The sequence below is a fragment of the Monodelphis domestica genome, chromosome 8 (genome assembly GCF_027887165.1).
Source record: "Monodelphis domestica isolate mMonDom1 chromosome 8, mMonDom1.pri, whole genome shotgun sequence".
Classification (NCBI taxonomy): domain Eukaryota; kingdom Metazoa; phylum Chordata; class Mammalia; order Didelphimorphia; family Didelphidae; genus Monodelphis; species Monodelphis domestica.
In genome coordinates, this window is record NC_077234.1 from 82,143,903 (window position 1) to 82,159,184 (window position 15,282).

Consider the following 15,282-nt stretch of genomic DNA (forward strand, 5'->3'; position numbering starts at 1 on the left):
ATGAACCCTGAAAGAATAATAGTATTAATAATAGCTCAAAATTACATAGTGCTTCAAGGTTGGCATAGCACTTTGCATACATTATCTCTTTTGATCTAATTTGAAATGCAGATTGGTTCCCAATCTAGTAATTATTCCAGACTTCTCTGTTATGTGCACAGGTGTAGATTGTCATTAAAGCAGCTATAACTTAAAATTTAATAATGTTTTTATTAACAGTAATAGCAATAAAAGTAATTTGAGATTTTATGGAGTCAAAGTTTCAATGACATGGACAAATTATGTCAATTATACTTTGGAAATGTATTGCCCTGAATTAGAATCACAGAATATTCAAGTATATTAAAGAAAACATACCAAGAAATTGTATAAGATGTTTTTTAAAAAAGTTTAGAGACATTTTATTGGGGTTCAGTGAAGGAAATGGTTCCTACCACTTGTGGGCAACAGAATGATACTATTGATGCATCTCAGCCATTAAATGAACTAATTACTAATATAGATGGTAAGATATTAATTATAGTAGCATTTTAAGTTATCAACTCAATGACTTTGGGAAAGGAAGGGAACTTTTAGCTCATGTAGCAGCTAGTAATGACTGATTTAAAAGTATCTTTTGCTTTGATCATTGCATTTTTAATATAACTTTTATTATTCCATTATGTTATGTAATTTTGTGTTCATGGTTTATTAGTTCATTTTATCTCTACTCTTGAAGTTTGAGTTAACTCTGGAACAGGTTACAAATCACTAATATATACTTCTATCATTCTATCATTTGTTGACATGTTATGTAACAGTAGATAGCAACATCATTAAACTTTGGAAGTATTTTAAAATATAGAAAAAATATTGTTTAGAGAGAATATTTTTATTGTGTTCCCTACTTAGTAGTAGGATTTGTCTTTTCTGAGCAAAAAATTATGAGCAACTTAAAGGCAAATAGATTTGAAGTATATTTTAAAAATAAAATAATCATAATCACACCAAAATCTTTAAGTTTCTAAAATTTTGAAATTAATAATATGGGGATAGATGTGAATAGTTACTGGATTTAAAAATAAGTCACATCTAAATAACTCATTCATTAAAATGTAAAATAAAGCTAAAATATGTAATAAGTAAGCAGAGGTAAAGGATATAGTTCTATTCACTATGTCTTAAGAAAATGATTCCTCTTTTCCCCCATAACAGATCTCCCCTTTTACCTTCCACTTCCTGGAATAATTTATATTTAAAATCCCTCATCAATGAAAGAAAATGTCCTGTGTAAGTTCTTTTCAGAAAAAAATTGACTTTGAATCAGAACTCAAAGTAGGAAAAAGAAGACCTTTAGTTACCTGCTGTTTCCCTTTCAGCAGTCATGAGCTCTCCATTTATCCCATTCTCTTTGGTTGTTGAATAGGTTCCCTGTTGCCCATGATCTCCATAGCCACCTTCTTCTTCCTCTCTGTATGGAAATCCATTGGCACTTCGGACTATTCCATCCCCTGCTCCTCCTTGTTCCTTAAGCTCAGGTGAATGTGGGTGAGAGGATGCCTCTGCCAGTTGACTTGATGTCCAGTGAGGTGCTTTAGCTTCATCCTTCCGGTCATCCGCCATTCTTCTCTCCCTTGTGAACTCTCCTGTAAATGGAATAAACATTAGCTACCATCTTGGCAATGCTCCATGTTTTATCTTATTAGTCCTAGTATAGAAGTCATCTCTAATGAATAAAATTAGGAAATTATGGCATAATAGCTAATGAAACAAAAGATAAAAATATCTGCATTAGTATCAGACCAGAAAACAGATAGACACATGTTAAAATATTATCTACTATATCAGAATACATGTATGTCATTTTTCATTTCAAATAACTTATTTATATAGATTTTTTGAATCATAAAATCGACAAAGTTGAATATTACTTCCTTTTATACAACTTGATGCCTTTAGCATAGGATTGTTCAATGAAGAGTACACTGATGATGACACCTAAAATTCTGTATGCTATGAGTTTTCTAGAGTATCATGATGGGAGGATTTGTAAAAGATATGCTAAAAGGAAATGCTACAGTGCAAAAATTGCTTCAAAAGTGCTTTCAATACTAAAAGTCCCAGCATTCTACAGGTCATTTTACAATCTAAAAGTCTTCTTTTGAAAAAGTTTTCAGCTCATCTTAATGTTGGATTTGTGAGTTAATTCATCAATAATTCTTTAATGGAAATAGAGAGTTTTAACTTTTATGGAAAATTATTTTGTAACCCATCTTACTGAAAGTCATCAGAGACTGAGATATAATATTGTTAATATGTTATATAATATTGCATAATTTAGGGTAAGAAGGGGATCGCAATAAATCATTAGGTTCTATCCTCTCTTCAAAGAAGACATAGTATTAACTATGTACAAGGCTCAAAGCTGACTAGGAATACAGTGATTAAAAAGAAACAGTGCTTGACTAAGGAACTTACAAATCTAATGGGCCTTAATAAAGGATATACACAAACAAATGCGATATAAAAGAATGTATTAAGTACAAAAGAATGTACCAAATATACTCCTAAAAACAGAACAAGGAAATGGAGACAAATTCCAGTATTATTAAACAGATTAGTAATCTGTTTAAGGAGGCTAAATGATTTGCCAAAGGACATAGAACCAGTAAATTGTTAAATAGAGATGAGAAAGCAGATATCACTCCTCTTAGTACAGTGGATTTTTTTTTCCAAATTCTAAACATTAACACCATACTTCTTTTTCATGCATTCCACCATCCATCCATCTGGCCATCTAATCAGCTGTCAAATCAGGCTAGTTCTGGCTTGACAATATTTCATTTATCTGTATTTACACCTTCATAATCTCTTCCCTAGACTATTTAACAGTCTCTTGACTGGTTTTCTTTCCCCTGGCTTATTTCCCTTTCAATTCACTTTTTTACACTGATGCCTAAACGATTTTCCCAATGCACCATTCTGGTCATATTAAATCCTACTCACAAACCTTCACCAGCTCTCTATTACCTACCAGGTTAGGATAAACTTCTTATTCTATAACTCAAGACTACGGATAATGACTTCATACCTTTCCATAGTATTCCAAATTACTAACCTTCAAAAAGTTAACATCCAGGTCAAATCAGATTAATTACTGTCTTTTCTTCTGTCTTTGCCCTTTGACTCTGCAATAGTATCACTTTCCCTTTCTAAATAAAAAAAATGCCTCCCTTTCTCCCAGACCTACATCAGGTGCCTACCTCTACCATGAAATCGTCATTAATCCCAGCAGTTACAAATGATTTATTTCTCCTCAAGGTTCTTATAGAAGTCGACTCTGAACCTCTCTTTTGTATGTATATCAGTCATTACTGTAACATAGATTCTACATCATTTTTTTTTTATTAGATTGTAAGCTTCTTGAGGGCAGGTACTGTTTCACTTTATCGTTTATATGTAAACTCCTGGTGAATATCCCTGAGCATGATAGATGTTTAATACAATGTTGCTGAATTGATTTTGCTGCTGTTTGTATGCTAAGTTTAAGTTTGCTGATTCAAAGGTCATGAAAAAGATTTATTCCCCTTTCAAAAGATCTGAACTTGCAATGTGATGATGATGTCACCAGGTGGCAGTAGCGCCTTAGTCAGGCTCTCCAACAAAAATTGTACTAGATTCTAGAAATATTTATTATAAATTCTCAGAAGGTTCAGTGAAGGAAATATCACCTCCCAAGAGGGGGAACAAGTAAGGTCTGTTGAGGGAGCTAGTATAGAAGATGGAATGTCAAGAATGGCACAGTTTTCGACTAGCCAAGGGAAATAAGAAAGACATTTTAGGAGTACCGGATATCATGAAGAAAGGTTTTTATACTATAGTTTGGGTGGCATCTAGAGTATGTAGTGATCAATCACTTGAAATCGGGTAGAATAGATAAAGTTGCACCAGATTGGAGACGTAATACACTAAATTAAGGAGTTGGGAACTTTATTTGGTAGATAATAGAATGGTTGAAAACTTTTAAGCAAAGAATGAACTCAGTAAGACTAAAATATAAGAAACATTATAGCTTAATTCATATGTATTCTTCATGGGAGATGAAGATAACAAATATTTCCCCCCTTAGGAATCTTATATGTAAATCATTATGAAAATAGATGATCTTACCACTTCTAAATTGTCTATTTAAAAATCAAAGAATCTCACAGCACATCAGAAGTCAGAGACCTCAAAGACCATCTCATTCAATCTTTTCCTGGAGAAGACTGTTCTCTACAGTATATCAGACATGTGGTCATATTGATAAGAGAGAGGAGACAGATAGATTCCTTATACCAACCCCATAAAGCAGTCCATTATGCTTTGGAATGTCTTTAATTTTAGAAACATTGCACTGAGCTTAAATTTATGACCTTGGAGCTTTATACACATGGATTCTGGTTCTGCCTTCTGGATTGAGGAATGACAACCTTTCAAATATTCAGAGAGAGTACTCATATAAACCTCCTAACTCTTTTCCAGGCAAAATAATGCCAGATATTTTAAAATAATTTTATAGCATAAGCTTGAGTCCTTTCACCATACTGGCTACTATTATTTGCTGGACATTATCTAGTTTATCCACATTATACCTAAGATATGGGACCTAAAATTGAACATAGCACTTTAGATGTGGTGTGGGCAGGACTGGTAACATTAGAAACTATGACCTCCCTATTCCCGGCACTATGCCACTTAAGTGTAATCTAAGATCACATCAGCTTTCTTGATTGCCACCTCAAACAAGTGACCCATATTAAACTTCAAGGCCACTGAAATTCTAAATTATTTTTCAGATGATTGACTATCTAGTCAAACTCACCCATCATATACCCATGAAATTGAATTTTTGAACCATAATAAAACATTTTACATTTGTCCCTATTAAATTTTACCTAATTAGATTCTGTCTAATATTGTAAATTGACAATATCTTTTGGGTCCATGAGTGTGTCATTCAGTGTTGAATTTTGTGTCATCTTCAAGTTTCCAAGCATATTATCCATGCCTTTATCCAAGACACAGCTATGAATGTAAAACAGTATAGACCAAACAATGACCAATGGGATACTCCATTTGAGACCTCCTTACAGGATAAAATTGAAGCCTTAATGACCACTCTGAGTACTGCCATTCGAAAGCATCAAAATCTAACTAATTATATTCTCACTTAACCTGTCTATAGGAACCTTCTATAGGAACTGTCACCGTTCTATAGGAACAGTATGAGAAACCTTATCAAATGCCTTTCTAAAATCTAGGGAAATTCTTTGTACAGTATTCCTTCATTTAAAAGGGAAAATGAATATGGAACACATTGTTAAGGAAAACAAATTATAAAATATAATCCTATATGTTTTCCAAGAATACTTGACTTCTATCAATTAGCACTTCACTGAATTTTGGCTTTAGATTTAATTTTCTGCTTTCTCTGCTGAAAGCAATCAGATACTTCACATGAATAAATGGAGAGATGGATGAATTAAATAATGAAAGTACTAACTATATGTCAAGCATTGTGTTAAATTCTAAGATACAAATACAAGTAAGAAAGAGATCCCCTGCCCGCAAGAGGTAACATTCAAATAGAGAGAAGATAACACAAAGAGATTTTTAAGTGGCAGTGCGGTGGGGGGACAGGGCATAAGTCCAAACACAGTGGCATAGTTTAGAGTTGGCCTTATTCTGGTGCCCTTATTCTAAGACAGATAGGGTGAAAACTTTACCTATTAGAAATAAAAATATGAGATCTGGTGGGAAGAGGAGAAGGAAGAGGGGGAAGGCTAGAATTGCAGTGGCATAGTTTGGAACCAGCTCAGGTTCCAAGCAATTAGGTAAAAAGTTCACCTAATAGAGCACATGGGCTTGATTTTTATATCTGTCAGGGACTGAATATGAATTAAATTAATCTGACTACCATACTCAAGTTTATCCATAATATACTTCTCTTAGCAATAGGTTTACACATAGAATCAGGTAAACTCAAGAGAATCAAGTCTATATCTAGACATTTACATATCTTCAGTTCCATTTTTTTCTAATTGAATTCTTTTACTTTTATTTATTTCCATTTCAATTCCACATAGCCAAAAATAACAAATCCTTTTATTTGAAGGGTATTTTTGTAAAGAAATTTGCCCATTAATTGATTTGGGCTCAGTACATTTAAGAAATACTAACAATTGACACATTTGAGGGTGTAATGTTCTTCAACCTGGGCTTTGAAATGTTCTTCATTTCCAGTTTCAAATACTAAGTAGAAGGATGAGGAATCAAATTCTTTTTGGTGTTTTTGAAAATGAAAAATGAAAAAAAATTCTTAGGGATTATTGTTCATTTGTGTCTGACGTTTCATGACCCCCTGCACCATAACTATGCATGGGGTTTTCAAGAATACTGGAATGGTTTATCATTTCCTTCTCCAATTGATCCTTTTGTCAGGTATAAGTGCTTGGCCAGAATCACACAAGTAGGAAATGTTTGAGGCTAGATTTGAATTGATGTCTTCTTGACTTCAAGCTCACTGCTCTTTACCACTGAGCTTTAGCTGTCTCTTTTAGGGATTATTCAACCTTAAAGGTAAGACTGGTAAGTAACAGGAAAAAATGGTTTGCTTCTGATACCGTGGAAATATATTTTCATCCACTCATTCAATTTCATGGTCTATTATGTGGCAGACCATTGGATTAATTGCTGGGGTCATTGTAAAAATGCAAATCAGTTTTTGCCCTCAAAGAACTTATATTCTATGCTCCTGGATGTACATGAGAAATGTCATTGATTTTAATTCCTTCTCAAGTTCTTCCACTTAGCTTAAGACTATATAATAGTACTGCTTATTGCTAGTCAGGGAAGCTTCAAACAAGTTAGGGTAATGTTACTATAGCACGAAAGAGACAGAGGGCAGAGGGCAAAAAAACAAGAAAAAGAAAGAGAAGGAAGAGAAGATGTGGCATAATGATGGGCAGGAAATCTGAAAAGACAAAAAATTTCAGGACAAAGGTAAAGTATAAACAAAGCTTCCAAAAACTTCCTGTGGGATTTTAATGAAGTCTGCTAATACCTTTAGGCTTTCAATTAGAAATTAAAATGAGAGGAAGTACAGTCATGTGTTAAAAACAGTCATTCAAAACCCCAACTCTTACACTGAATTGCTACAGCTTTCTAGTTGGAAAACAAACTGTTTAATTTAAAAGTCAGCTCTCTATTGTGCCACAATCTGTTCTGTCTATCCTGTAAATACAATAAAGGAAAAGTTGCACCTAAATAAATATAGGTTCTTTTATAGCTTTTCCATATTCATAACTACCACTATAATTATTGAGGATTTTTCTATTATAGTCCTCTTTAAAAACTAAAGAAAAAATATTTAGAAATAGCTTAAGTTACAACTCTCCTTGGATCGCAGTCTGTAGGAATCGCTTCTAATGAACTCCTATGGCACTCATCATCTAGCCTACATATTTGACACATGCCTTGCCCCTTAGCCTTCATAGTATTATATTTTGAAGAGAAAGAAGATGCCACATAGCAATAGTGAATATATTGCCTGAACAAAAAATTGGGATTCTTATCTGGCAAAGGACATTCTTATAGTTGTCTCATTAAAGTTATATTTCATCATTGGTATTAGAATTCATTACTTTTAGAGCTGGAAAGGAGCTCAAAGATGAATAGGCCAACTCTTCACTTTGTATAAGTACTCAATGAGGTTAAGTGACTTGTCTAAGAAAATACAAGTCACCAGCATGGGAATATAGATCTTCTGTCTTTAAATTCTGCATTCTTTCTACTGTAACATAGTGTATCTCCTCCTAATCTTCTTTCTTGTCAGCATCATCATCATCCTGATTCCTACTGCCATTATCATCATCATCACTACTATCTTCCTTGATAGTTTACCACATAGAACCTGCTGCTCAGACACATTTTAGGTTTCCTAGGATTCACTGCTGCTCATCTCCTCACCTCTAGAGCACTTTATTTTTCTGAATTTGGCAGTGGCTGTGGAAATTGCCTATAGTATCCAGAAACAGCTCATGTTATTTGCTGCTGGTGCTAATGACAGATTTTATCAATTGCTTATATAGATATATCAATCAGTCAGTCAATAATTTGTCCAGCATATGCCACCATATGCCAGCCAGTGTAATAAATGATAAATATTCCTATTTTTAAAAAATGTATTGTTCCAGCAAAGGGAATAAATTTAATTGTTATTTCCATTTTCCTCATCAGTTGAAGCATAAATAAAGCAGGATTTCAACATATCAGTTTTCAGGTAGGAATGAGAAGAAAAGGCTGAGAAATGCATTCATGAACTGGTAAGACAATGGATTCATCAGAGCCCTGCTTCTTTCCATGAAAGCTATGTTGCCATTCACCCTTTCCTTTATCCATCCCCCTTCTCCTAACATACACACATACACACAGAATGATTGAAAATACCGTTCAAAGGAAATCAAGTTGTTTTGCTCAACTGGCAAGCCAATCCAAGGGCTATATCATACTTGATAATAGGAAAGAGATAGACTCATGTTGTATATTCATTTTTATTCACCAAATAGAAACTGGGTCTTGCTGAGTTTTATTGTCTAGAAACTAAGAAAAAGGTGAATACCACTAGAAAAGCAAAAACACAAAAAAGTCAGCCTTCACTGAAACAAAACAATAAAATGAGGCCAGCTTCAAGAATGATTTCAATTAGTTAAATTCTATATGATTAATAATGAAGTAGAAAGGTATGATGGAAAGAGTCCTAGGTTTGCAATAGGAGGCTTTTGTTTCAAATTCTAGTTCTATCACATCCATGAACTTGGTGAATTCAATTTACTTCTCTGAGTCTCAGTTTCCTCATCTGTAAAATGGGGGAGGGAGATATGCTAGATGTCTAAGGGTTCCTTCAGGTTCTCAATCTAAATCCATGATATTTTAATTCATTTCCTTCAAATCAATTATATATATATGTATTTCTAACATTTTTAAAGTTATATTTCTTTTTTGAGACAATTCCATAACACATCAGCATTATTCATACATTATCTACATATATGTATGTGTCTAAGAAGACTGACAAAGTTTACACAACCCTTTCCACAGTAGATACATATCACATTTGCATAATTTTGTAGACTTTTTTGAATGTATACAAACCTTTTTTCAAGTTAAAAAAAGCATTTTTCATTGCATTTTTCCTATTTCCTTTTTGCCACTGCTAATAAGAGCAAAGGGGTTAGTACTGGAAGAAATCTTAAATATCATTTATCCTAATTCATGCATCTTACAGGAAAAAGAAACTAAGCTCTATAGAGGTAAAATATTGTCTCTGAATTCACAAACCAAGTAGATAGATGTGAGTTGGGATTAGACCCAAATCTTCTGAAAATGGATCATTTTGTCCCTCAAAAGTAAGATAAAGAACTACAAAGTAATTTAACAGCATGCTTCCATAGACTCACTCTAAAGGTTATGACATATATTGGTGAGATGTGTTTAAAACACATACATTCTCACCTGGAAATCCATAGTCTATTAGGAAAGTCATACTATTACAATATTTTACCTTAGGAGAAAGAATCCCATTTTCCCTATCATCAGTGAATAAGAAATAGGTAAGTTTGTTTCTCTACTTTAGAATGGTACTTAAAAAGCAATTTCCCTTGACATGTATCCTAAGGCCTGGCGGGCAAAGGGAAATGAGGCATAACTGTCACATTTCTTCCAAAAATGTATAAAAGGGAGAAATAAAATCCTTATGGCAAACAAAACCCAAGAGAGATCAGAACTGACATTTTTGCTGCCTTTTGGTTTTGCTGCTAAATCTGACTTCTCATTGCCCAAGAATGCGGCTTTACTGGCCTATTATACCACAGAAATGATCTATACATTCCTATTTATTTACTTAATTGTAGGTGGTTAGTACAATTTACCATCTCCTTCTCTTCCCCAACCTTGAACTTAATGTATGAATATGAATGTGTTCACAAATGCAAAAATGTATGCTATTAAAAGATAACAATAAGGGGGCAGCTGGGTAGCTCAGTGGATTGAGAGTCAAGACTAGAGATGGGAGGTCCTGGGTTCAAATCTGACCTCAGACACTTCCCAGTTGTGTGACCCTGGGCAAGTCACTCAACCCCCATTGCCTAGCCCTTACCACTCTTCTTTCTTGGAACCAATACACAGTATTGATTCCAAGACGGAAGGTAAGGGTTTAAATATATCTATATCTACATATAGATATAGATATATATAATCTACAAAACAACCAGAGAGGTTCAGATATGATTTAAAACTCTTTCCCAGTGAAAAAGACAATTAAATTAGAATTCAAAAGGTAATAAGAATTATAGCTGGAGAGCACTTTAGTGACCACCTGATTCATTCCCTTTCCACCTTTATATTACAGTTGAAGAAACTGAAGCTGTGATGAGTGAATTGATTTGCCATGCAAATAGTAAATAGCAAGGCTGAGATACAGACTAGGTTTTATGATTCTTAATTCATTGTTTTTTTCCATTCCCAAAACATGGCCCTGCATCTATCACCAGTTTTGTGGATATCATTAGCAGAGTGCAATATGGCAGACAAGACTTAGAGATTCTAACTGAAATCTCAAATGGTTTTCAGGACTGCAGTCACATAATATCCTAGCTCAAGTTCCAATTTGGTGCAGTATTAAAAAAACAACAACATAGCAGCGTGTACCACTGTAACTTGGAATATGGTACATATGAAATAGAAAACATTGATTTTTAAGCCAAAACCATTAATTCTATACAAGGCATGGTTCTTGGAAACATAAGGCTTTAACAAATATAAAATTATATGCATAATAAAGGAAAGCAAAGGAGGGACAGATTGAAATCAAGAGCAAATTAACAAAATCTCTAAAGCAGTGCTTTTCAAAGGGACAGTTGTGCACACTAGATGCCAAGGTCTGACTTAAAAAGGATGGCAGATCCTAAGTATTATATGATCAACCAACTGGAATTTAGGAAGATGAGTCACAGGTCTAACATGTCACTCCCTTACTCAATAAACCAAATAAAAGAAAATATAGTGGAATTGCCCAGTTGTCAGATTTAATATATTGTAAATTGGATTATTTGTCTGAAAATGGTATTTAGCATAGAGGCACTTGTCTTAGGAGCTTACATAACCACAACAGCTCTTCTTTTTTCTCTTTGCTTTACTATTAAACTGAGCATTAGAAATATCAGTCGATTACCACCAAATAGCATTTTATTGCCCATGATATCGCTGAAAAAAATTCAGAATGATAAAATATTAAGAAATTTGAAGAGGAAAATGAGTTAGTTGACAAACATGTTTAATTCTGCATTTATAGTGAGTTTGACATAGGAAAACTAGTTTTAGGATGTGTTCCTAGGGAATGTTCTGCCCAGCACTGACAGCTAATGTACCATTTCTACTCAATTAAAAACATGGGGATCACAATGTCCTATGACTTCATAGCCAGTGAGGAACAGTAAGAAAAGTCAAGGGTTATGGTTGTGTACATAGTTACAACAGATCTCCTGCAAGAACCTTCACTAACAATTTATCTTACTAATTTTCATACTCTTTTCATGAAGTCAAAGGTAACCATTTTGGTTTTGTGATTAATTGAATAAATTATACATGGCTCTGAGGATTCTTCAATCTCAGTAGATCAAAATCATATAGTATTAGACACTTAGCAGGCACTCAAATATTTACTCTTAATGGATTGATAATAGTGCTGACTTTGTCTTATTTTAAATACAAATTTTGATGACTTTTTGTTTTTGTTGATGCCAAAAGAAAGTAAAATATTGGAGTTTCAAATATTTTGTTCTCCCAAAGTTGTTTTCAAAAGAATAATTGAAAATATGCAAGCAAACTGACTAAAATGTCTATTCCCTTTAATTCAGAAATTTCACTGCTATGTATATGACCTAAGGATGTCAAATCCAGTAGGGTTTTATAAATGTTGAAATATTCATAGCAGTACATTTGGGGGTAGTAAAGAAATGGAAAAAAGATGCTTATTTGTTGTGGGAATGGCAAAACAAGTTGTAATATGTGTATGTAATATAATGTTACTTTACCATAAAAAATTATGACTATAAAGAATTCGGAGAATCAGGAAAATATTTAAAGTAAGCAGGACCAGGAGAATAGTATATGGGAGTCATAAACACTAAGGTAATTTTAAAGAACAATAACAAAAACTGAATATTCCATAATTATAATGGTCAAACTTAATTACAGAGAAAAGATGAAAAAATTTGTCCCTTGAAACTCTATGATTCTATAGTTCTTTCCACATTCCAGAGAAATAGTGAAACTACAAGAGTTCAAGAACTAGATCTCATCCAATTCTCTCAATTTGTTTTAATATTTCTTAGATCTGTGACTGGTAGAATGTAGCTGCTTCTTCAGGGTGGATTCCCATTCCTTCTACAAAGCAGATCAGATCCTATAGGATCTCTGCCTGAAAATTCAATGACCTGGAGTAGTGCCTTTCTGATTCTGAAAAGTGCCCAGAAGACATATATAGCATATACTCAAAGCCTCTTCTGCTTTGTAAAACTAATAGCTGGCATTTACATAGTGAATTCAATTATTATTTGAGCTTAAAACAACAATCCTGGAAGAGATGTTATGGGTATAATTACCCCATTTTATAAACAAAGAGAGACTCCGGTTAATTTTTGTGAGCAATATTATGCTAAATGTACAGGTATTTTGACTCGTAGTCAACTACTTTTCCAACATGCTAATAGGTCAGGCTCTCATGCCAAGAGCTAAAAAATTTTCACTGGTCAAAAGAAATTTCTATATGCTCATAGCAACCTGGAATTGGCAGTTTTTGGATGTCCTCGCACGCAGAACACTGGGTCTGTAGTTAAGAAGACTGCAGTGCGAATCTAGACTCAGATATTTACTATCTGTGTGACTCTGGGAATTTCATTTAATCACTTTTTGTTTCATTTTCCTTAACCATAAAATAAGCATAATAATAGAACCTACCTTCTTAGGGTTGTTGTGAGAACAAAATAATACTTGCTAAGCACTTTGACAACCTTAAATGCTAGTCTTTATTATTGTTGTTGCTGAATGAAGAGAGGGACACTGAGCTGTGATATCAGACCAATGGATCTTTGAATTCACTATTTTCATTTCTGAGTAAGTGAGTAGGGAGTATGGAAGCTGGACAACTGTTATTACAAAGTCCAATTTGGGAATCCTTGACCTAGAACAAGGTTTCTTAACATGAAGGCTCTTGAACTTGTTTTTTCAAACTAATAACTATATTTTAATATAATTGGTTTCCTTAGTAATCTTATGTATTTTATTTTATAATTAAAAACCTGAAGTAGACAATTATCTTTTGTGTATTATTCATGGATATAGAGAAAGACTAGAAATAACCTTGGGCCTGCAGGAAAGGAAAAGATTGGGGTCAATGAAACATTTCAATGCTTTAGTAATGAGAAATTCATTCAAAAAGTTTCATGGTGAGAAGGATTTTCATGACATTTCTGGAAGAGATGTCATGGATCTCAGTTGATTCAAAAAGTGAGCTCCATATTATTTAATTTGATAATGTTTTGACAAGGAACAATGTTTTCATACATCTGTGGGATTTTATTGTACCCATCATTACAACTTAAGAATATTTTACTGCTCTTATCTTGAGACTTTAGAGATCTTTGAATACTGCAATACACATAAGCCTTCCATTTTACTATTAGAATTAATTAAAGGAAACATTTAATCTGAAAATTTGTTAGCCACTCCATACATATTTTGGCTGAATGATTTTGGATTATTTTTATAATTTGCAATATAATTAAAGTTCAAGACTAAAGCCCTCCTGACACAAAGAATTCTTCTTATTATTAACTTCTATAAGACTCAATTTATATGCAGCCTTTTAAAATACCTGCCTTATAACAAAGAAGAGGAAAAAAGCAGTTATTAAGAGAAAAGTAATGAGATAATAAAGAAGTGGTAGAAGAGAAATAACTGTTAACAAATTGTTCCTGACATTGAGTGAGACTACATTTTCTTTTTTTGTAACATGTCCATTGATTGTAGTTCTGGAGCCAAGAAGAATAAATCCAATCCTGCTTTCCCTGAAGCATGGGACAAATTAATACTTAAAAGATGTTTTGTCTCCCTGTGTCCCCTTTTAGTTTTGATGAACTGTAGTCCCCAGTAGTGAAAGTAGACCCCAGGAAAATCAATGCCATAACCAGCAAGAAGCAGTAACACAGCCCCATGACATCACCTGAAGTTTTTAACCCCTCCCTGCTATACTTTGTAAAAACTGTATGTTCTTCTGTGAGAAGCTGGGTCACACATTGACATGTTGACGTATCATCTATAGAAAACTGTTCAGAGCCACTGAGGTAATTTAAATCCATTGTTTCCATCCTGTTAATCATTGAATTCTATTGTGAGTGATCTAATCCCTCTGCCTGATTCAACCCTCTATAAATATCTAGCTGTGACCAATAAATTTGTCAATTGTTTGCCATCAGCCCTAGTCCATCTGCATTCTTACCCCTGCTGGTCCTGACAATGAACATCTCAAGTTTTTTCAACCAATTCTCATATGGCATTAACTTGAAACCTTGCCCCATCCTCGTTGCCCTCTTCTAATGACATTGTCCCTAAAATATGTCTCCCGGTACTGAACACAGATACTATATACACAATACTATATTATACAACCACCTCCCCTGCTTTTGGATATGATGCCTCTCAAATTTAATGCAGTCCAAGACTGTTAGTGTAATAGGCGTAATGGCATTTGCCTTTAATCCCTGTTCCTGGAAAGGCTGAGACTGATGGATGTATTTCATTCAGGAGTTCTGAGCTCCATCAGGGCTTAGTCAATTGGATGTCTGAATTATGTTTGGTATTGATGGTCCAGATCAGAAACACAGATAGTTAAAAAAGCATGCTGATTAGGGTGGTACAAGGACCACAAGTAGCCAGTGTGTGTGAGAAGACTCAGTTTAATTTTTTTTAATTGCATCAGTGTATTTGTTATTCACATGGTTGACTTACTAGTAAACTCCCCAACCCTCATATTCTTACAAGGTTAATTGCATTGTATACATATTTCTCACATCTTATAATTAAAAAGTTGGATTTTTTTAAGCCCTCTAGGTTCCCTGGAACTAGAAATATTCAAAGAGAGGTTCAATGACCTCTAAATATTATCATCCCTATTTAATAAGTGAATAAACTGAGGTGCCCAGA

The 15,282-nt window shown here is 33.8% G+C and overlaps 1 protein-coding gene across 50 annotated transcripts in view; it reads right to left on the minus strand.

Annotated features, from left to right (window-relative positions):
• The window catches only part of MAP2 (microtubule associated protein 2), a 352,353-nt gene that overhangs the window by 92,331 nt on the left and 244,740 nt on the right, over positions 1-15,282 (minus strand). For all 50 annotated transcript variants that reach the window (XM_007501818.3, XM_056808320.1, XM_056808318.1 and 47 more), the window contains one exon: positions 1,341-1,625. In XM_007501818.3, the coding sequence (XP_007501880.2) occupies positions 1,341-1,602 (262 nt within the window). In that variant the 5' untranslated portion in view covers positions 1,603-1,625. The remainder of the gene's footprint in view (positions 1-1,340; positions 1,626-15,282) is intronic.